The sequence below is a fragment of the Rhododendron vialii genome, chromosome 3a, assembly GCF_030253575.1.
Source record: "Rhododendron vialii isolate Sample 1 chromosome 3a, ASM3025357v1".
NCBI classification, from domain to species: Eukaryota; Viridiplantae; Streptophyta; class Magnoliopsida; order Ericales; family Ericaceae; genus Rhododendron; species Rhododendron vialii.
Window position 1 is genome coordinate 32,396,495 of NC_080559.1, and position 21,124 is coordinate 32,417,618.

Genomic DNA, 21,124 nt, shown 5'->3' on the forward strand with positions numbered 1-21,124 from the left:
TCTTCTTTGGTTTTTCTATATCTCAAGAACTTCTTTTGGTTTGACCACTGGACAGGATCCGTTTAACCCGGCTCTTTCCAGCTTGCAAGTTCTCTTCATTTATTCCTTTTCTGGTATTGTTAGACTGGTTTTTCCCCAGATCCAAACACACCCTCCTCACCCCAAAGGAGTGCCTTCAATGGAATCTTGATTGTCCAATATCCAGATTTTGAATTGCTCCTTGCATTTCGCGCACGTGATTTCCCAGCGTTGATGGTCCATGACGTTAATATTGAAGGATTGACCGAGCTGGTCGTTCATGAAAAACGATATTGGTCAAGGAGTGTAGCTGCGTTCTTGAATAATTCTGTGAATCATATTTGATCGAACATTGCACCTGCCTAATCTTTTACTGTAATAGTTGTCTGATGATCTGTTAATAGTTGTTTGATGATCTGCTCCAACAAGCCTCACAAAATAAACGGAACAGATTATCTAATGTACGCATTGAAAGAATTGCACAATGCAATTAAGATGTGGGTTGCAAACTAACGTACTGATCCTTGCACCCTTCAGGCCACTGGCACTTTGGACCAAATCCATTAGCTGGCCAAACTAGTAGTACTATAAAATAGTGTGCCCCGTACTTTTTTATTTGTTCGACGCTGGGATGTTTAAGTCAGCTTACATGCATTTCAAATAATCTTCTTTTTGGTTTGGTCAAATGCTCATCTATGCTCAGGGCCAAAGAACTCATAAGAAATTATTTTCTTACGACTTAAGCTTAAATAAAATACCGACCAATAATACAAAAGCAAGTCAACCAACCAACCGAACCGATCCTACCCATACGGCTACTACTAGAAGATATAGTGTCCCCATACATTGGGGTCCCACCTAGTACATCTCTGCATAAAATTCAGCCCTACACAAGTGGCCAATTTGTTTCAATCAGGCTTGTTTCCAAATTGTCCTTTGACAGGGGGTGGGGGTCAGAGGCAGAGGTGCTGATGGCCATCTGATTGGTTTGATATTTAATGTAGGAGGAAGGTCTCTGGGGTAGGGACCCATTGGCCTGAGAGGTCCCATTCCATGCATAATGCAAACATATGCTGGAGATTTCTCCAGATCACGACTGTCTATCAGAGCCATAACCAAACAAATGTCAGCATTTAATGTCATACGTGCAGGAGCAGCTTCCCCTTTGAGTTAACCAAGGGCTTGCCCTAGTTCTTATTTTTACTAGTATATACGGAGTATTATATGTACAGGAGCAGTCTAATTTTTTTTACTTACATTTGTGGTTTTTTGAATTAGAATGTAATATGAATTCGTAGAGTGTTTGTGAGATACATGCAGAATACATTTTGTAAATCTTATATGCAAACAAAAATTGGAAAAGTGAAAAAATGAGAAGTTAAAAAGCACTTATCTCCCTACTTCAATAAGTTTAGAATCACATACAAACCCACAAATACTTACATACACACTCACGATAAATGCAAGACTCACACACACTGGAGGTGACTTACACATACACTCACAATAAGGGTGAGACACCTCTAGTGTGTGTGAGTCTCACACTTATTGTAAGTGTGTATAAGTGTTTGTGTGTGATTATAGCATTGTTGCTCCTTACTTTTGCATTTTGGTCTCCATCACCCAAATTGAAGAATGCATTTTGAGAAAACTCATTATGATGATGGAGGCCAAACAGGCAAAATGGAAAAATGAGAATGCAAAAAGTCGACATCCAAACAGGCTCTTAGGAGTTTTGCTTCCTTTTAATTTCTCATATTCGAAACTTATCCTTGTAAATGGGTGGTGGAGTGTGGAGTTGTTCTCTCAGAATTAGTCAAGGTACGCATAAATTTATCCGGACACATGAGTTGTGCAAAAAAAAATAAAATTAATAGGGTAGGTTCCTAGCCCATCATTTTGATATCCAAGTTTGCGGTCACATGGTCGGAGTTTGCGGCCAAATTATCAAAATTTCTGACACGTGTTCGCAGTTTGCAGCCACGATATCAAAGCTTGTGGTCAGAGTTATTGGCCACAAATATTAAAGCTTGCGGCCACAAGAAAGTTTTTTAGACATCCCCATATACAGTGTCAAATTAAGAAATTAAAAGTTTTTCTAAAATATTTTTTGCATTTTACTTTCTCTTCCATATACAAACTCTCTAATATATCTCTAATTTCATACACCAATCGACAAAACATTGTACTGCATTAAAAGTGCAGTGCAAAATTATTTGCCCCAGTCTTTGTACAGCATTTCTTTGAACTGCAAAAGTCCTTGTGTGGGCAATTGAGAAGCTTATTCATGTCGACATATTTGCACTGGGTTGATGTTTTCGCTAAGGGTCTGTTTGGTGACACCGAATCGTCAAGTCAGGAGAGAGCTGTGCAGAGAGGGCTCTGTTTCTTTTTTTTCGACGGTCCGCAGTGTCCATACCAGCTCACGCCCATATCAGGACCTTGATTATATCCCTTTCCTGGTCTGGTCAAAGGCAGACCATCTGCGCCAAGACTAAGGGATTTATAAGAGATTTCTCTCTTGCGACCGGACCGGAACCCCAAGAGATTGTCAAACTTCGAACTCTAATAAATGTCTGTCTGAGCTTACAGCTCGTCCCAATTGCCAGATCTGCCCTTTGGTTTATAGCAAAGGCTCTATTATTGCGAAGGCTTACCTCGAGAGAAATTTGGATATTGGCCCACTTGATGTCTCCTTTTTGCCTCATGTGGGTTTCAATCACCCTTTGATGATTGTGCATATCCCATGCAAGACCAATCTGTCACCCCGTCCTTAATTTGTTTGATTGATCAGCTATTTATCACAACCAAACACACCAGAATCTCCATTCCCCGGCCCCACACCGCCCAATACCCACCCACCCACCACCACTGGCTGATTATCATCAAACATGTTTATTGCAAACCCTGACCCCCTCTTTGCCCACTAATCATCATCACAACCAATACATTTCTTCACAATAATAATGATAATGCTCATTAGGTTCATTTTCTAGGCCCATAGTTGAAGATAATGTTGCACAAGTTTTGTTTCAAAAATCTCAGTGACACACGTGTTCACGCGCACGAACACACTTTAGTATAGATGTGTGTACTTATTATGTGTGTCTGACTGTCTGTAGACTGATCGTTTTCGTTTTCGATCAGAAATCGTACCTTAGGGCGATGTTGAAGAGTAGATTTGGATTCAAATTAATAACATTAGTAGTGAGAAGGAAATACTAGTGAAGTTCTTAATTAGTTTTGGTCATATGTATAGACTAGTATATATCATTTCGGGTTGAGAAGAAGAATTAATGTGACAATGTACCACATTTCCTCTAATACTCCGACGGATTGGGCTACGAATCCCTCCATCTCTCCCTCCATCCCCGGTTTCCCAATCCCCTCCATTTTTTGAGATTAGTAGTGTGGTCACAATAAATTGCAACCAAACCGCTTCTTTGCGGCATACTTGTCCTAACTCACCCACAAGATAAACCGATCTCGGGGATCTTGTTGTTCCTTAAGGTAGTCGTCCATGTTCTGCAATGGACAGCTTAGGTTTTATTGCGACCGAACAAATCTCAGCTATCCATCCATCTATTGCCGAGCATTGACGGCTCAGATGAGGTCCTCATCATGAGGACAACACCCCTTTTTCTTTTTGGTTATTTGCATCGCTTTATTCTTTGATTAAAGATACATCTATGGCCACATTCTAAGTTTTGATACAATCTACTCTTAGGCCTATCATGTTAGTTTCTTAAGCCTGATTGGTTTACTTTAAATGGTTTATATGACCTTTAAAAAACTGACAAAACTGTCTTTATCGAATCCTCTTTTTTAATTAGTGTCTTAAATCTTAAGGATCAATGTTCTTGATTTGCAGATCTTGGTTTGGGCTCACCATGCATTAGGGTCACTTGCTTTCATTATTCTTCCTTCGTTTGGATAATTTATTTTATTTTGAACAATTTCATTGGAGGAAACCTTCTAGATTCACTGAAAAAAATAAACTGATTTTAAGTATGTTATCATTTGAGAATCAAAACATTGCTTTTTACAAAGTCATGTGATCCCATGACACCCTTTAAAGGTACATTTGAATGGGAAATAATTTTATTAAAACTTAAAAGGAAACAATAGGGCTAGCTTGTCTAAAGACAAAATTTTAGGGTGGTCCTCCCCCACATCAACAGAAAATTCCTAACCGAAGCCCTGTTTGGGAGTAATTATTTTAGTCTTCTAGAAACATTATATGTTTACTAGATACTATATACCTGTTGTGTGTGCTTTACCTCGTTTCATTTTTTTTTTTTTGGAAAATTTCAAAATGGCACCTGAACTTTCGCTCCAATGTCACCGAAACACCTGACCTTCATTTTCTTTCAATTAAAAACTTGGACTTTCAAAATCTTCAAATTGAGGCACCTGCCATTAACCTCCATCCATTTCCTTTACAAATCGGCTGATGTGGCTCATTTCTGGTGTTAAAGGGGCCCCACTAGAAATGTTAGAAAGTGAACTCAATGCATAAAATCACAATCCAAAAGTGAAGTAGGGTTGGCATAGGTTGTGATTGTGTGCATTGAGTTCACTTTCTAACATCTCTAGTGGGACCCTTTAACGCCAAAAAATGAGCAACATCAGCCGATTTGTGAAAAGGAAATAGATGGAGGCTAATGGCAGGTGCCTCAATTTGGGGACTTTGAAAGTCTAGGTGTTTAATTGAAATAAAGTGAAGTTCAGCCGTTTCGGTGACATTAGAGTGAAAGTTCAGGTGTCATTTTAAAAAATTTCCTTTTTTTTTTTTAAAACAAGACAAGAGATAGACGTGCATAGCCTTCGTAATTGAACTGACACAAGACTGCGTTGGATTATGAGAAATAGATACTACTAATTTGTAGTTGTTCGTATTCCAACCTCCAACCCCACGTTAATGGTTATAAGCAATGTTGTTCGTCTTAGAATTTACGAAAATGCTATAAACACACTCACTTGTATTCCCGGCCGTCTCTCTCCACAAGTATCTATTCCTCAAAATCCAACAATATTATTGTTGTGAAAATTGAAATTGGTGGAATCTTGAGAGGACTAGACTAGTCATTGGGAACTAGCGAGCTAGGGTCTGTGGACTGGAGGGTAGCCCTTTTAGCCTTCACCACTCTATAACAAGGGAACAATACCTCCAACGGGAGGGAGCTAGGCCTTGTGTGGTGGTTCAATAAACACCACATTTCTCTAGGAGATCTGTACTTGATAAAACTTCCAAAAAAAAGGCATCATTTCTTGTTTTTGTCAGATCAATGGATGGTCCAGCTATGCCCGAGTATGTCCTAGACCTATACCAGTACAAAACAAATTTCATTTTTGATTTGATGCCATACTCACTGGCTACTTGGGTTTCAGGTCACCTACAAAGACTATACTCCACTATCATGAACTGATTCAAGTTGTTGGATAAGAATCTGAAATTAGGGTTTTTTTTTTTGGTAGATTGTACTTATCATTACATCGCCGTCGGTTTGTTGTTCCAAAAACGAATTTGTTAGTGCCAAAATATAGAGAGTAAAAGACAAAAATATCTGGGAATCAATACCGATGAGTTTGTCGAGTGGAAGCAAGGTCGCTTGTAAGGGGACTTATTCTCGGGGCTGCAACGGCTACCATAAAAACGTTCCAAAAGCTAACTTAGTAGGGTTCGTGTAAACTATCTGAGGACACCCTGTATAACAAAATAAATGAGGGAATTGGCCAGACAATAATTCATTTAAGATTCCCAGATAAGGGGGAAAAAGAAGTAAAATAATTTAAAAACATAGAAAACAGGAAAGGTACGTAATCACTGGGCTAGGCCCATAGAGAACTTAGGCCTTAAAGTATCGAAAACAATGGGCTTTCTTCGGGCTACAAAATAAACGGCAGAGTCCAAGTTCGAAAACGAGCCCATTAATGTAGATAACACATTTTAGCGGGACCTTCTCTCTCGTGAAAAATTATTGGGTACTTCTGGGACACCGCCACATTGTACCTAGGGCTGTAAATGAACCGAGCTGCTCACAAGCTCGGCTCAACTCATTTAGTAAATGAGACAAACGCTCGGCTCATTAAGGGAGACTCGACTTGATTGAAGAGGCTCGTTTAGTAAATGATTAAGCTCGGCTCGAAAAACTTAAGCTCGACAAAGCTTGACTCGGCTTGTTTACGGACCCTTTAATGTTTGGCACATGAGTTATGTGGCATGTCGTTACTTGTTACCGTCACAAATTGCTTGACCTTTTTGGGGTAACCGTGCATTTTGCCCGAAAAATAATGTACTAGTAGGAATTTTTTTTCAATTGTTTTTACATCAATTTAAAGATTTCATTGAGAATAAAAAATTGGTGTAAAAATTTTTCAAAAAGAAATCTCATGAATATACTATATCTTTTGAGTGCAAAATGCACAATTATCCAAAAAGGACAAACAATTTGGGACGGAGGAAGTATTTGAATCGTAAAGGAAAAATATGAAGTGTGTTTGGAGTATGAAATAAACAACCAGTTATCGATGTAAAACCAGTAGAGGGAGGAAGCCAAACATTGCGGCCACACCTCCAAATATTGCGGCCACGTACTCAAATATTGCAGCTAAGCTCTATAACATTGTGACCGCAAACTCGACGAAAAATCAGCGATCAACCGGCGATTCTTCGTCGCTCTCTCTCTCTCTCACCGACTCATCCATTCCCTCTGTGGATTCTTCCTTATCTTCCTCCACATTCTCACCATCGCCGGTGCTGTCTATGGCATTGCCAACAAGTGGTACAGAACCCACATGGTTGCCAATTGCCATGCACAGTCTTAACGTCAATATTCCAAGGGTCTGTTTCAGTCCCCATCTTCACCGGGACCGGGGATTTTCTCGGCAACTTGAAGTCCTACGTTAGGGAAGAAGATGAAACAGTGGTACTGACCGTTGTTGAGAGTATATCAGCTTCATTGGTTGAGACCGAAGAGAATGGATTCGATTTTACTAACCAGGTGAAACTATAAGCATACAAGTGACAAGTACTAGCTGAATTGTGTGAAGAAGCTTAATTAGCTACTTCACATCAAAATTGACAAGGTGCTGGATTTCTGATGCCTGGTGGATCTTTCGCGGAAGGCTTCCCCGGCCCATTGGAGGCGTCCGGGCATGATGTATTTCACGGTCCGAAGCATCGCGTTGATTCCATGGAAGCCTGTCTTTCTTTTAAGCAGATTTTGTTTAGTTACATAGGCCTCTTCGTTACTGTAGGGAATGATGGTCGAATGTCCATTTGTTCAATCTGTTAACTGTTCATAATCATCGATCATACTAACTTAATGAGCTCTTCTGAAGTATTGCTGTCAATTAACTTGTCCTCACTCCAACTCAGTGAAATCTTTACCTAATGCGTGTATCAGGGATGTGCAAAACTTGGACCGGAGAGAATCCGAACAAAAAAACAGTATATGATCATTGAACGGACACTGTTATTGCTTTTACAAAGAGAGTACATCGATTCTCCTGGGAGTTGAATGAATTGACCTAAAACTTCTTCGGACTAAACCTTTGACTGTAGTTGTATTTAATCCCTTTCTACCTTCATGTACCTAATGGCAAATAATTGAAACCTTATTGCAGGCCTTTGTGTTCTCTAGTTGGCCAAATGGTATGCATTATGTCTCTACAAATTGAACCGAAAGCAAAAAAACTCTTTTCGGGCTTTTGTGTGGTTAACATGATTTCAGCTGCAGACCGCCTCAGCTGAAAATTTCTTCATGCTGCCTGGACACGGATCTCCTCCAAAAACATCAGGAACTACACTAACTGAACAAGATTGATTCCCGATACAATTCTGCACAAAACCCATGCGATAATGACATCAACGAAATAGTAGTCTGTAACTAAGATACCAAAGGATGAGAATAGGCGAAATGATTAAGTGATGATCGAGCCTGCGACTCAAACAATGCTTTTAAATCCTAAGTCCTCTCTCAGCAAGCAGAAGTTCAGTAGAGACTAAGCTAAGTGGCATCTCTTGGATGCAGAGTGGACAGCTTAATTAGCTCTGAAGCAATTTGAAAGTTGATTTTCAGAAAGCAAAGCTAAAAGCATCCCTCCCCCAGCTGATAACCATCCCTTTTCAATGAAATAAGCTATTTCGACTTATTACAATTTTTGTCGTGCAAAAGTGAAAGGATCCAATTATACAATAGCTTAGTTTTTGGAGCATACCCTTTTGAGCGCATCATACGACCTGTGAGCATGACAACTTCCCTCCCGAAAGCTGCCACACGTTCCTTGTGGCAATCCATAGCTTGCAAACTTGATATCAGAGATTCTCTGCTCCTGTGGACACCACAAATGGGCTTTTGATTGTAGGTTATCATGTCTCCCGGAGGCTACCATACGCCAATTTTTGAGACTTGGCTGCCCTTCATAGATATCAGCACAAACCCTTTCAGTCCTCCTTCTAACCAAAGAAATCGCAGTAGGGTCACCGCCCCATTCTTCAAACACAACCAACAGATTCCCGTTCGGTTTTAGCCACGATCGTGGAATGTGGTACCTGAAATTAACACCCTTTTTTCAGGCTTACCAGAATAAGCAGAAAACCTGGAAATTAGGAAACAAAAACATTGTGGTGGTTTTCAATGGAAAGAAAAGCAAAATTTGTTGGTTGCCTACGCTAAACTATCCTTACCATCTCTGAGAGGGTTCTCCACAATTAGTTTGGCATTTGTTCTCATTGAAAGTCCCGGCATAGCTACAGCCGTTGCAGTGACCCTTTGCTATATATCCAGGCCAATGGCGCCCGATGCTTTCACCATTTATCCATATTAGGCCTTTCCCCATCCCATTCATATCCAAAGCTAGTGGATCATTTCCTTCTGGTGCATTGAATGTTGTCTGGAAATTCAATGAGATGAACTAAAAAGTGTTTCATAAACATATCTACACAACTTATAGAATAGCAATGGAAAGGTATTAGTTGTTGGGATATTGGGAAGATTTGATCACCTTGTACCATGTCATGGGCTGCTTTTGAGCCAATGATGGTCCTTCAACCCACTCTACAGAGGAACTTCCACTGATTGTATGAAGACTTAAAGCTTCACCTTCAAGACCAATCTGCATTGGAACATAAAGAAGCCGATTAATTGTATACCCTTCTATTATAGCTATTAGCAGTATATACTGTTAGTCTGCTTTGTTTGGTTGCGGTTTCAGAATCAGTTTCCAGAACCATAAAAATCGTTTGGTTGCTGACTTAGAAACCCGTTCATAAGGATCTTCTTGCATAAGGACCCATACTTAATGAAAACACAAATAGATGGTTTCAAAGTCCGAAAAAAAAATTGATAGGAAGAAGACAACATGAAAATGACGAGTTTTGTGTTCTCCGGATTGAGAGCATGCTGGATTAGTTTGGCGATTTTTTCTTTCAAGTTATGTTACTGCCTCGGAAAAAATGGATCACAAGCTATTGTGAGAACAAACCTTGTAAGACCACTTTTGATTTGTTAAGTCTCTAGTCCCCTCATTAAGACCCTTCAATGTGACAGGGCCAAGAACCCCAGCATTCCATGTCTCAAAATGCAGGCCAACATTCTGAAATTGATCCACAAAATTATATTAAAAAAACCCTGCTCTAGCATCATTAAATCCTAAAAATGTAGCTTTAAATAGAAGGACAAAGAACTAACCGGAAGACCCACAGCAATGCTTAGTAAAGATATCTTGTTAATGCCTGCTCTCAGCTTCACATTGTCACTAAATGTCAGCTTTGGATTCTCTAATCCCCCATAAACAGTTCCTGTGATGGAAATAAGATAATTAAAATGTGCTACACGTTAAGGGTGGTGTTGGGAAAGAGAGAGAGAGGAAGTGAATGTAAGTTAGAGACAAGTTTTATGGAAGCTACATATATTCCTCTATTTGGGTAGGCAAAGAAAAAAGAAAAGAACTTTAGAAAGAACATATTGTTTGTTTTAAACACAAGCGTAAAGAAGTGGCAAGGACACACAAGGTTACTGGCCTGAAAGAGAAAAGAGAGGGAAGGGAGTGAAAGGAAAGGAGCGAAAGGAAAGAGGGGAGGAAAATAACTTTGTGCTCAGTTTTCGATGGACTATATTTTATCTTCTCTCACAAGTCCCAATGGAGGCAAATTCTTTACGAGTCCAAATACCTGATAGTTTCCCATTGATGAAAACCTGCAAAGCATGGCCTGCTGACATGACCGTAAGAACCGGATACTGTCCGTTACTTAGAAATCCTTCATCCGGTTGTATATTCACACTGCAATGCCCAAAAACAGAAACAAAAAATAAAATCTGTTTAAATTGTCCAGTATACCAACCTATATGGTCAAATTGTAATGGAAGTATTTTTGACACTTACTTGGTGAGGTACCACAGATAGTCCGAGGCATCTCTTGTCACGTTGATTTGCTCCCATAGTCCATCAGTTGTCAGTGTGTCTGAATCGTCCGCCGATACAGTTTCTTCACTGTATGATTGCCAATCAAACGCTCCGGTTCGTAGAGGTTCCATTATCATCTTTGAACTTTGGGAGTTAATCTGTAAACAACGTTGATCTAACATGAAATCCGTTTCTTGAAAAAGAGATATGAGTGTTTGGTATTGTCTTTTTGTTAACTATGTTCTTCTTTTTCCCATTTGACTCTTTTCCAATTCAAAACCAATCAAAAAGACATACCCTATGTTTTTTCTTATCATTTTTATTTAGTGCAAAACCTGTTTCTGGAAGCCTGAAAACATTTTTTAGGTGATTTATGCAATGTGGGTTGTTTTCATATAGCTTTCACAATCAGTTTTGTCAAACAAGCAGGTTTTTGTGTTTTGTGGAAAGTGGGAAGAGCCTATTCCCTTACCCTTGCTGTGTTAAAAACTTCAGTTTTGCAGTCAGGAAGAATGCTGACGGACCAAGGCGGCAGATCATATTGCTTATTTTGAAATGTCACAGTTGCAGAAGATTCTGTGTCATAGTTTGCAAGAAATGCAGCACAAGCTGATTTGGATTTGAATACATGAACCTGGAAAATGAAAAACCAAACGAAAAGAAGAATAAAAAAAGAGCTCGTTTCAATCGGTTGTCAAAAAGAATCACATTAAGAACGCAGCAGTAGATATGCTTAACAGGAAAGTGTCAATATTCACTTGGGAGGCTAAAACAACGGAAAAACAGCCGAGGAAAAGTTAGAGTTGTGATCTAACCTCGAGATTATTGCCAGGCCAGGATACTGTAGGATATGTGGAAACTAAAGCAGGTTCACATAGCTTTATGGCTTTATGCAAATCTCTCAGATGTCCCCATTTTGGTTCCCTCAGTAATCCTTGCAGATAATGCATTACCGTCGTAAAAATGAAGTAAAGATCAAAATTCGCGGCAGAAGAGTCCAAAAATAGATACTTAAGGCAGAATCTCACGCGTATTCTGGATAGAGATCTCTATTTCAAATAATAAGGTTTTGTGGTCGAAATCCAAAAATCCTTGGTCTCCAAGAGTCACTTCGTTTCAAAACTTGCACACCATATTTGAATATGAGACGAGAGAGTATGCATACCATATTCGTCAATGGGAGCGTCATAGTCGTAGCTAGTGGCAACGAAGCGACCAGCAGCTGTTCGGCCAAAATTTGTTCCTCCGTGATACTGGTGCAGAAAATTTGAATTGTGAAAGATAAAATGTATAAATCAAACCGTGTGCACACCATCATAATTGAGCTGACTCTTTTTCTTCTTTTCAAGAACGCAATTTGGAAATAGGCCTCACCATATAGTAATTGACAAAAGATCCGTTATTCTGTATAAACCTCGCGACAGAAAATGCCAAGTCCTCAACAGGTCTATTAGGAGCTGGACCTCCAAACCTTGTATACCTGAGTAATGAAACGGATCGAATTAGGAGACGCAGACAAAAGTGAGAAACAATATATGATTTCAAAAACTAGCAAGGGTCCGCTTGTTTGACTGGGTATAAGGGTCCGAAATCCGAATGACTATTCATCCAGGGAACCGGATATGCAGCATTACGTTAAAGTTCTTATGAGTCAGATAAAATGTAGTACTTGGGCATTAAACGGTCAATAATATAGAAAGAAAGGGAAAAAAGGTGTGACTTACCAACCAGTCCAGGCCTCGGTCCACATTTTAGGGTTATAGTCCTTGTGCGGTTTGAAGCCTTCACAGTAAAAACCATTGCAAGTGTCTATCTGCAAGATGATCAATAATTCATTTAGAGAGAGAGAGAGAGAGAGAGAGAGAGAGAGAGAAGAGATCAAGACAGTCGGTCGTTTTCAGACATATGAAGCGACGGGAAAGTCTAGTAACACAACGCATTACACAGCCATTTATACAATCAAACATGGGTTGTGAGTGTACAAGAGTTTGTGAGCGGGGACGGACCCAAGCGATTTCTCAAAAGTTAAAATTATATCCAATGAATTTATGGTAATGTTTGATTTACGTTAAGATGATATCAAACATTACCATTCTGTAAGATAAAATTTCACACCAACTTTTTTATACAAACACATCCCTTCTCTAAATTTTGTAAGATAAAATTTCACATATAGTCACCAATTTGTTATTATACCGATATAAATTATATTAATTAAGAAATTATGTAGTATGTTGTTGTGTTGGTTGACTTTCCCACAAGGAAACAAGAAAGGTAGTTATCTTCTTCTTTTTTTGTATAACTTTCCAAATTCTAGACCCACAAATAATGACAGGAAAGCAAGAATGAACAGATAAATGGGGACCATAAATAATCTAAACTTGAACCTGAACAGATGGGATGGAAAACCATTCCGCTAGAGTCTTGACTTTGGAGGCCACCCGAATGGAAAAATGAAAATAGGAAATAAAAACACAACAACGGCAAAAATACTCACGATTGGATCAGGAGCATCTTCTTGTTTGCACATAATCCACGGGACACCAGTGCCGAGGCCTACAGCCATTTCGGCTGCCCATTTCGTGTATGCCCTACCGGGAGCATGAATTTCCCACTCGATCGGTCCATATTCGTTCTCTATCTGTCCTTCGAAAATAACAAAAATGTGTTAAGTAAATTTATCTGGGTAAACTTCATTTCTAGTAGCACAATTAGTAAAAATGAGATGAGGTAATCTTCAGACCTGAGACATGATAATTGGACCACCTTGAGGTTCAAACAAATTTTCTGACTTCATCAAGTCAACGATCTTCGCCGTGAATTTTTTCATTGCCGCCTTTAAGATAGTCCATTTGGAAATTAAACGTGATTAATTAGTAAATGGATTGACAAAATGCGAAAAAAGAAAATAAATGCAAAAAAAGAAATTCAAATATGTCGTTTTACTTCACAAAACCCAAGATCCAAACATGTCGTATAGAGAAAAACACAGAGATAATTTAAAATATAATGTGACATTTCAGGAGAGACTAGTGAGAGCAAACCTTAAAAGGCTCATTGTCTGTTCTAAAAGCAATTCCTGGAACATATTTCAGCCAAACAGGGAATCCCCTGCATCCAAACAGAGAGCAAAAACAGAGATTTTTAGTGCCTGTTTGATTGCTGTTTTAGAATGAGCTTTCTTTGACATTTTCTACTCCAGCAATGCAATAACCATATTTGAAAAACCGATCAATATGATTTTTGAAATGGCTTGATGCTTTTGAGTTTTGACGGGGTCTAAACGGTGAGCAGACCCACATACGGGGCGGACTGGACCGTCCAGTCCCTTCGAACTCCTCTTATGGAAAAGCACCGTAAACATGACATCAAATTCTCTAAACCATTCGACACAAACAAGGGACCCCCGGAGGACAGAATAGAACTACTTAGTATACATATTGACTTGTAAGCAGTACCCGAAATTCCATTCAGCACAAACGTAGGGGCCAATTCTGAGATGAACATAGAGACCTGCTTGTTGCACCAGTTTTATGAATCGCACGAGATCATACCTCCCCTCAAAATAATACTGCAAAAAAAGAAAAGAAAAAAAACAAAAAAACAAATGATAAAAATCTCAGCTTTACAGTTCTAATTTGGACATAAAAAAAAACAAAAAAACAAAGGAATTTTTTCTCATTTACCTGTCCAGGAGAAGGTTCGTGCCCATTCCAAAATACATAAGTCTGTATCACATCCAATCCCCCATCTTTTGCCTTTTGGATAAGATCAGGCCACATCTACACAAAACCACATTCCAAGAAAAATTCCACACCAACATAGAATCCAATGCATTGAGTATTACTCCACTAAACATAAATGACAAAAAATGTGGTTACCCATTAAGCTCAAGGGCCAAAAAAGTCATACAGGGGCGAGTTCAAATCTTTTGTAGTACCAAAAAAGTGTCTGTACCTCTGTTCCGGTATCAATTTCAACCGGGGAGAAACTATTGTGCAATCCTACAGTCGACATTGCACAAGAACAGAAGTACGGTACACGTGACCTAATACTGGGCATACATGGATAAGATAGCCACATATACGCATGGGTGTGTGAAATGCAAGGGGAAATTTGTACCTCGGGGGTGCTTCTTGGGTAATGAATGGAGCCGGAAATGAGAATTTTCCTTTGGCCGTCAATGATGAAGGCCTTGTCGTCGTAAGTAACAGAGGCTGTGACGGAAGAAGAAGAAAAAACACACAAATACAAGGCTATGGTACTCAGTAAACTGTTGATTCTCAACATGTTGCTGCACATTGCACCCGTGACCCCTCTCTCTCTCTCTCTCCTCTCCTCTTTCTCTTGTCTTTGTTCTTCACTTTATTCTCTGCTTTTCTCTATCAAAAAATGAGGAGCAGCAGAGAGAAAGAGTTGTGTTTTATGAAATACTACAATATATTGTGTATGTTTAGAGAGAGAGAGAGAGAGAGAGAGGGGAGTTGCAGAGTAAAGTTGGTTTATGAATGCAGGGGAGGGGAAATGGGAAGCTCAACTGCCTTTAAAGATTTAAGGAAGCGGCCCCCACGTAGCCTATTAAAAGGGTACGGTTCGTCCAATTTAGAATCTTTTTTTTTTTTTTGTCAAGCGGAAAATCATTTAGAATCTTTTATGCCTTGGCTGTAAAGTGGGATGAAGCTCATTTGTCACGAGAAGTTTTTCGATGCCGGGCGGGCACCACGTGATGTCCGAACAATGCATTTCAGTTGTCCATTTCGATTTTGGACGGTTTGCATTTGGAAAGAAAAAAAAAGGAGAAAGAGGAGAGTGAGTGGTCGGACAGCTCAAATGCGCTGCTTGGGTATTATGTGGTAGCCATCCGACACCCAAAAATTTCTCTTCTCCATTTGTCACACCTATTTAAGAAAACTCAGCAAAAATTTGAAAAGATCAAGGTTGCATGTGAATGAGGCATTATGTAAATTTATAATGTCATTCTTCAATTTACAAAAAAGATAGTGATTTTTGCGAACCGGGGATGGTGCTGCGCGGGCACATCTGAGTTGTCTGTTTGGCATTCCAACGGTCCAAATCCCATCTCCATTGTGTAGGATCTGAGCCGTTCATTTACGAGATAAAATCTGGACTATTGGATTGCTGAATGGATGGCTCGGATGGTGCACAGAACGGTGCTTTTCACCATCCGCCCAGCACCATCTCCTGTTGGGATTTTTGCAATCCCCTTTCTATCGTTGGCATTTTTTTTTTTTTCAAAGAAAGTGAACACCTTATATTATGTGAATTTACAATTGTTATTCTTCCTTTGAAAAGTCCTACTATTCGCAAAGAAAATTTTTAGGGAATCACGCAAAAAAAGAAGTGTTTGGGCTCATTCCAGGTCCTACAAAAATTTAGAAAAATATTCATAAATTTTTGAATATTATTTTATGGGGTTCTATAAAAAATCAGCTCCAACGGACATCGGTAAGTATTACTTTTAGATTCATAGGGTTGAATTGAGTAGTTTCGCCCTACGAATTCAAAAGTAATACTTACAGATGTCTGTTGGAGCTAATTTTTTACAAGGCCCCATAAAATAATATTTCAAAAATTTATGGATATCTTTCTAGATTTTTGTAGAACCCGAAATAAACCCAAACACATTTTTTCTTACATGATTTCCTGCAAATCTTTCGTGCGATTAGAATTTCCGGTTCCACTGTCTAGTGCTTACCGTAACTCCTAATCATTTATCATTATCTTTTTCCTTGTTTCCTTATACCATCACATCACGTGGTCACTCTAAATTCCAACCTCGTAACAAATATTATCTTTGTGGTCACATAGGCTTAATTCTCATTAATCTCATAAATTGATAGCACAACCAAATGTGATAGGACAACTTCACCAAATTAAAGGGCAAGGATTTGATTGTCAAAAATTGAATGTCAATGTGCTAGTATGATTTTGGTGGAGGGGCTCTGCTGTCCGAGCGGGGCTCACTCCGGTCTCGCTCCAATGATCGAAAACGTTCATTTTGTAGAGCTCTTCGAGTAAAATAACTTCTCAAAACATTAGTTTGATCGGATATCATTAATTGCCTGATTGGAACACATATAACTTGTTGATCAATAATGGGTTATAATGGATTTGATTCAGTGTTGTGGATGCATTCTATTTTAGATAAAAATGTTTCGATTAGGCACTTGATGATATCCAATTGAGCTGATTTTTTGCAGAATTGTTCTACTCGACGAGCTCTATAAAGTGAATATTTCCGATCATCAGAACGAGATCGGAGTGAGCCCCGCTCGACCGGGACAGCAGGTACCTGCTGTCCCTCAATGAGCCCCCTTCCCCCGTTTTTTGGTGGGAAGTGATAAGTCTAATTAACCCTTCAATTTCCTTGCCCAACCTTTGTTTGAATAAAAAAGAGTAGTTACTAAGGTTACGTTTGGAAGCTTAGCTTGGATGACTTTGTTTGGCACAAGGAAAAAGATGTCCTCCAAACAAGTAACAGGGGCATTTAAGTAACTTAAACGTGTCTTGTAATAAATTATGATATGATGTTTTCTTTCCCACATAGGTAAATTGAAGAGTGTTCATGCTTCTTTGATGACTATTGTGCACGTTATTCTCAACGGATGACAAATCTTTAAAATCGTCAAAAGATCAACATGCAAATTATAAATATACTGCTATTAATGTTAGTTTATTTATAGTATTTGACTACTTTTCTTCAGAAACTGCGACTGTAAATTAAGGAGGTGAAAAACGTGAAATAACTCCCGGTACATTATTGTTTCTCTTTTTTCAATTTAGACCATTAATTATATTGATGCACGATACGGATCGCGGGCTATAGGTCCGGCCCTAATCCGTCAGGGACCCCTAGTCCAGTTGTCAGTTGCTACCTGCTAGCATTTAGGCAGACCTCAACAAATTTTTTTTAGTGAAAAAAGAATGTGATAGTTTAACAACTCTTGAACTTCGACCAAAATACTTATAGCTAACAAATGCACAATTTGATTAATGCTAATCTCACCGACGTCGTCGTCGTTGATTTTCTTGTTTTATCGACGTTATTCTTGTGTGGTACAAAATTATGTATTAACCCGGAAAAAACAGAAGAATATTCTTTGCATGGATACTCAAACTCCTTGCAAATTTATAATCCATCCGTCTCCAAAAAAAATTGTCTGGTCCTTAAAACGAGAAGTTAAATTTAATGTACCTTTGTCGAAAAAATTCCAAACTTGTATGATTCTAGAAAAAGTCATCGATATCTAGCAATTTGTGGGGAAAAAAAATTAATTTGAAAAATTGTATTATTTTTCTGTTCTTGTTTTTGCAGATCGGACAATTTTTCCGGGAAAGCAATAAGTGCTCCTCCAGGAGATCACAGGTTCCATTGCCACGGAGGCCAAACATTCTAAATCTTGGGGCCACTGGAGGTTATGCCCCAAAATTAATTGAGGTGCATGCAAGCTGATCCGAATATCCGATCATTAAAAAATAAAAATAAAAACTTTATGGGACGCAGGTAGTTGTAATTATCTCATGACTCTTGTTTTGGTAGAGGAAGTGAGATAATGATACTTAGAGAGAAGGAAACCACATGGATCCTTTTCCAGTTTTCCCAAATGCTAGGCGTACAAGAAAAGGGTAAGATGACTAATAACTTATGCCTTTGACGCAAAAGGAAATATTTTACATCCTTTTAACCTTTCCAAATTAACACTCTAGGTTGTTACTAATAGTTTAAGAAACTATTCCCATCGGAGCAATATCATGGATGATCGCTATATCTATCACCATATTGTCCTGTGCTTATCTATAGCAAAATATGCCATATGTGTATTTCGCGTTTAAAATTTATACCAAATAAAAGCTCTGTTTTTCAGTAACAAGCTACGGTCTAATGCCTAACCTAGGTTGGGGCAAAAACTCCAAAACTTGGGTTCCTTTCGGGCTTTTCCTAATAGTAATAAGGTAAGCAATTACAAGAATTCATGTAAATTGTTAGTACAAGATGACGATAAAATTAGAAATGCCAGGCCAGCTGAAACTCTAGTTTCCATCCATTGATAAGCATTTGGGCAACACTATGCTCTCTTGATCTTCTCTTGATTTTTGATAGATTTTATTGGATTTTAAGCTCGAAATCAAAAAGGTCCAATTACCTTTATTGCCAAATCCTTGTTAAATACATTTAACCTCAATATAATCTTGGTACTTAGAAGAACTTGTATGAAAAATTATTTCCGCAATCCCCTTTATAATTTTCCACACTTTTTTTTTTCTCGTCATTGCATCTGCATTCTTTTTATTTTCTTTATTTGTATGTTCCTCGGATGCTGGCAATGTATGCATAGTTGATAATCTAACCAGTCATAGGGGGGAGTGTCTTACTTTTTTTTCTTTCCCTGGGCTATTTAGAGATAAAGTAAGAGATAAGGGGCTTTATTGGATATAGATACTTTGCCAAGTTAATAAGTTCCTAAAGTGATTATCAAAGGTTCTAATTCTTGCTTAACTCAATGATATGGAATACGAGAGCCCACTTTATCCATTATTAACTGATTTAATTGTATTTTTCTCCACAATAGTTTACCTCCTTCAGAGGTACCCTAGAAGCTAGCCATCTATATATGTGGCGCCGAGAAGTCTATTCCTTCAGCTAATGAAATTTATTGGCCTCCATCTACCCATGTTTAGGGCATTAATGCTCTATTGTAACTGTCCGCCAAAGTTTGATGACCCCTTTCATCAACCAATTAAGATCCTTTTGTGTGGTTATTCCTCATGTGACGCAAAATAGGACTCGTCACAGTAGTCTTAATTAATTCATGATCTGGGCGATTCATTTATTAGGTCTCGATGCGTTTACCGCCCATAATCAAGTTGTCCGGAGACTGGTACAAGCTTCGTTGAATGATTTTCGTCACAGCTGAACTACGCAGTCAGAGTCTGACCGTTTATTTTACTTTGCGACAAATATGATTCATTCAACGGGATGTCGATGTCCAATTAATGAAATTAATTGGTTTCTTGCAAGGACGTTGAACACTTCGAGACTTGCGAAATGAACGGTTCAGGTCGTCAAATGGACCTGTGATACGTCCCGTTTTGCACCACATGAGAGGATCTCAACTCTTCATCGACAATATATTATTTTTCTTTCTAACTTTTCGTATGTGTTCTTAAGAAGTACTCCTGGTGTAATAATGGTGCCAATTGGACTTTCAGAAAAATGAGCCGACCTAAATGAATAGCGGGTTGCTCAAGCTCAAAAAACATGTCCATGACTTGCCACTTATCTCGAAGTAGCTCACACATATTTTGTATAGTCCCAAAAGCTATTATTAAATAGGCATAAAAGAGAAAGAAATTTTCCTATCATGCCTATCAAAAAAAAAAAATTCCTATCATCTTAAGCAAAGAATGGGGATTCTTGAAATAGAAATCTCTTGAAGTAAATTATAAGGGAGGATACAAAGACAAGATCTGTCAATTTCCTCTGATTCCCGAGCCCATGAACATGATCCGAGCATTTCACTTTGTATAGCTTGACGCGTTTAACAGTCTTTAAAAAAAAAAAAAAAAACCAAGTCAATCGCACATCTACAACTTAGTAGACAAATCATGTTTTACTTACATCTAACTAGATGGACAAATTCAGCGAATGTCAAATTGTACTCGAACTTGTCTTGTTTATTATGTCTTCCACCCAACGAGCATTTTGCGATATCAAAAATTGAGTCGAGCTTGAACAATTTGTTTATAGTTTGCAATCGTACTATTATCTTAGTTCAGCATGAAAATAGCACGGGCAATAATTTTGAGTTTGCATCTTACCAGATGAGGGTACTGTCAATTGTCATATCTAAATCTGATTGGTACGAATAAAATTCGTTTTTTTTTTCCTTTCATTTTTTGGCTTAATTTCACCTAACCACCAATTAATAGCAGATCATGATAAAGTTGTTTCCAAAATTGATCAAAGAACCTTTCTGTCACGCAGTTCCAATTTTTATTTTTCCAAGGGATGCAATTTGACAATTTGCAGCAGTCATATACTACAAAATGGGACTCGGCTCCTGTCCAGTTTTGTATCCCTCCATTTCGGTCCAGTATCGATAATTTGTGGGCCCTTTCCCAAGCTCACAACAATGATTGTTCGATTATTAAAACTCGCCAAGAACATTGGCCACGCCAAAAATCACGTTGATCGGATATCGTTTGATAGAACAGAATTTTTAAATGCATTAAGCTTCAGATAAATGTGTCACATTAGTTGCAGTCCAGTATTGCACAGCTTTTTTATTGCAAGGGTAAAGCACTTCAAAATCCTATCAAATTGTATCCGATCAACGTGATTTTTGACGTGAACAATGTTTTCGGCGAGCTCTAAAAAGTAAACGGTTTAGATCATTGTTGTGGGTCCAGAAAAGGGAAATCGAACCTTAGAACTTAAGATGGAACAAATCACTACAATTTAAGTTTCCAGGCCTAGACATGCCAAGCCAACCCCGGGGGTTTTCCATGAGACAAATTAGCCGCAGTTATGGGAAGGAAAAGACTCATTTCCTTGTCAATCCAAGTCATATGCAGAACCGGAGAACAAGTTGCTCATCCTTTTTTGTAATGATCACATGATGATGAGTTGTTTGGGTACTCATAGTCTGTATGGCCCCTGATGACAATCTTATAT

At 38.6% G+C, this 21,124-nt stretch overlaps 1 protein-coding gene across 1 annotated transcript; it reads right to left on the reverse strand.

The window, feature by feature from the left end:
- Positions 1-7,458: 7,458 nt before the first annotated feature.
- On the reverse strand, positions 7,459-14,942 carry LOC131320070 (beta-galactosidase). The gene is made up of 19 exons (XM_058350637.1): positions 14,551-14,942; positions 14,115-14,210; positions 13,887-13,999; positions 13,473-13,539; positions 13,172-13,264; positions 12,926-13,069; positions 12,153-12,241; positions 11,803-11,908; positions 11,594-11,681; positions 11,244-11,362; positions 10,901-11,062; positions 10,408-10,586; positions 10,196-10,305; positions 9,714-9,823; positions 9,508-9,618; positions 9,028-9,138; positions 8,711-8,916; positions 8,242-8,575; positions 7,459-7,861 (listed from the first exon to the last, which is right to left on the reverse strand). The coding sequence occupies exons 1-19, from the start codon at positions 14,728-14,730 to the stop codon at positions 7,751-7,753; spliced, it is 2,529 nt and encodes an 842-aa protein (XP_058206620.1). The 5' UTR covers positions 14,731-14,942; the 3' UTR covers positions 7,459-7,750.
- Positions 14,943-21,124: the final 6,182 nt, after the last annotated feature.

What these genes read in the sequence shown, in the direction of transcription:
- LOC131320070 (XM_058350637.1), bottom strand. Translation starts at nt 14,730, where the DNA reads ATGTGCAGCAACATGTTGAGAATCAACAGTTTACTGAGTACCATAGCC. An exon ending in ACCGAGGCCTGGACTGGTTG is followed by an intron (nt 11,909 to 12,152) that starts GTAAGTCACACC and finishes TTCATTACTCAG; the next exon opens with GTATACAAGGTTTGGAGGTC. An exon ending in TATCTGTGGTACCTCACCAA is followed by an intron (nt 10,306 to 10,407) that starts GTAAGTGTCAAA and finishes TGGGCATTGCAG; the next exon opens with TGTGAATATACAACCGGATG.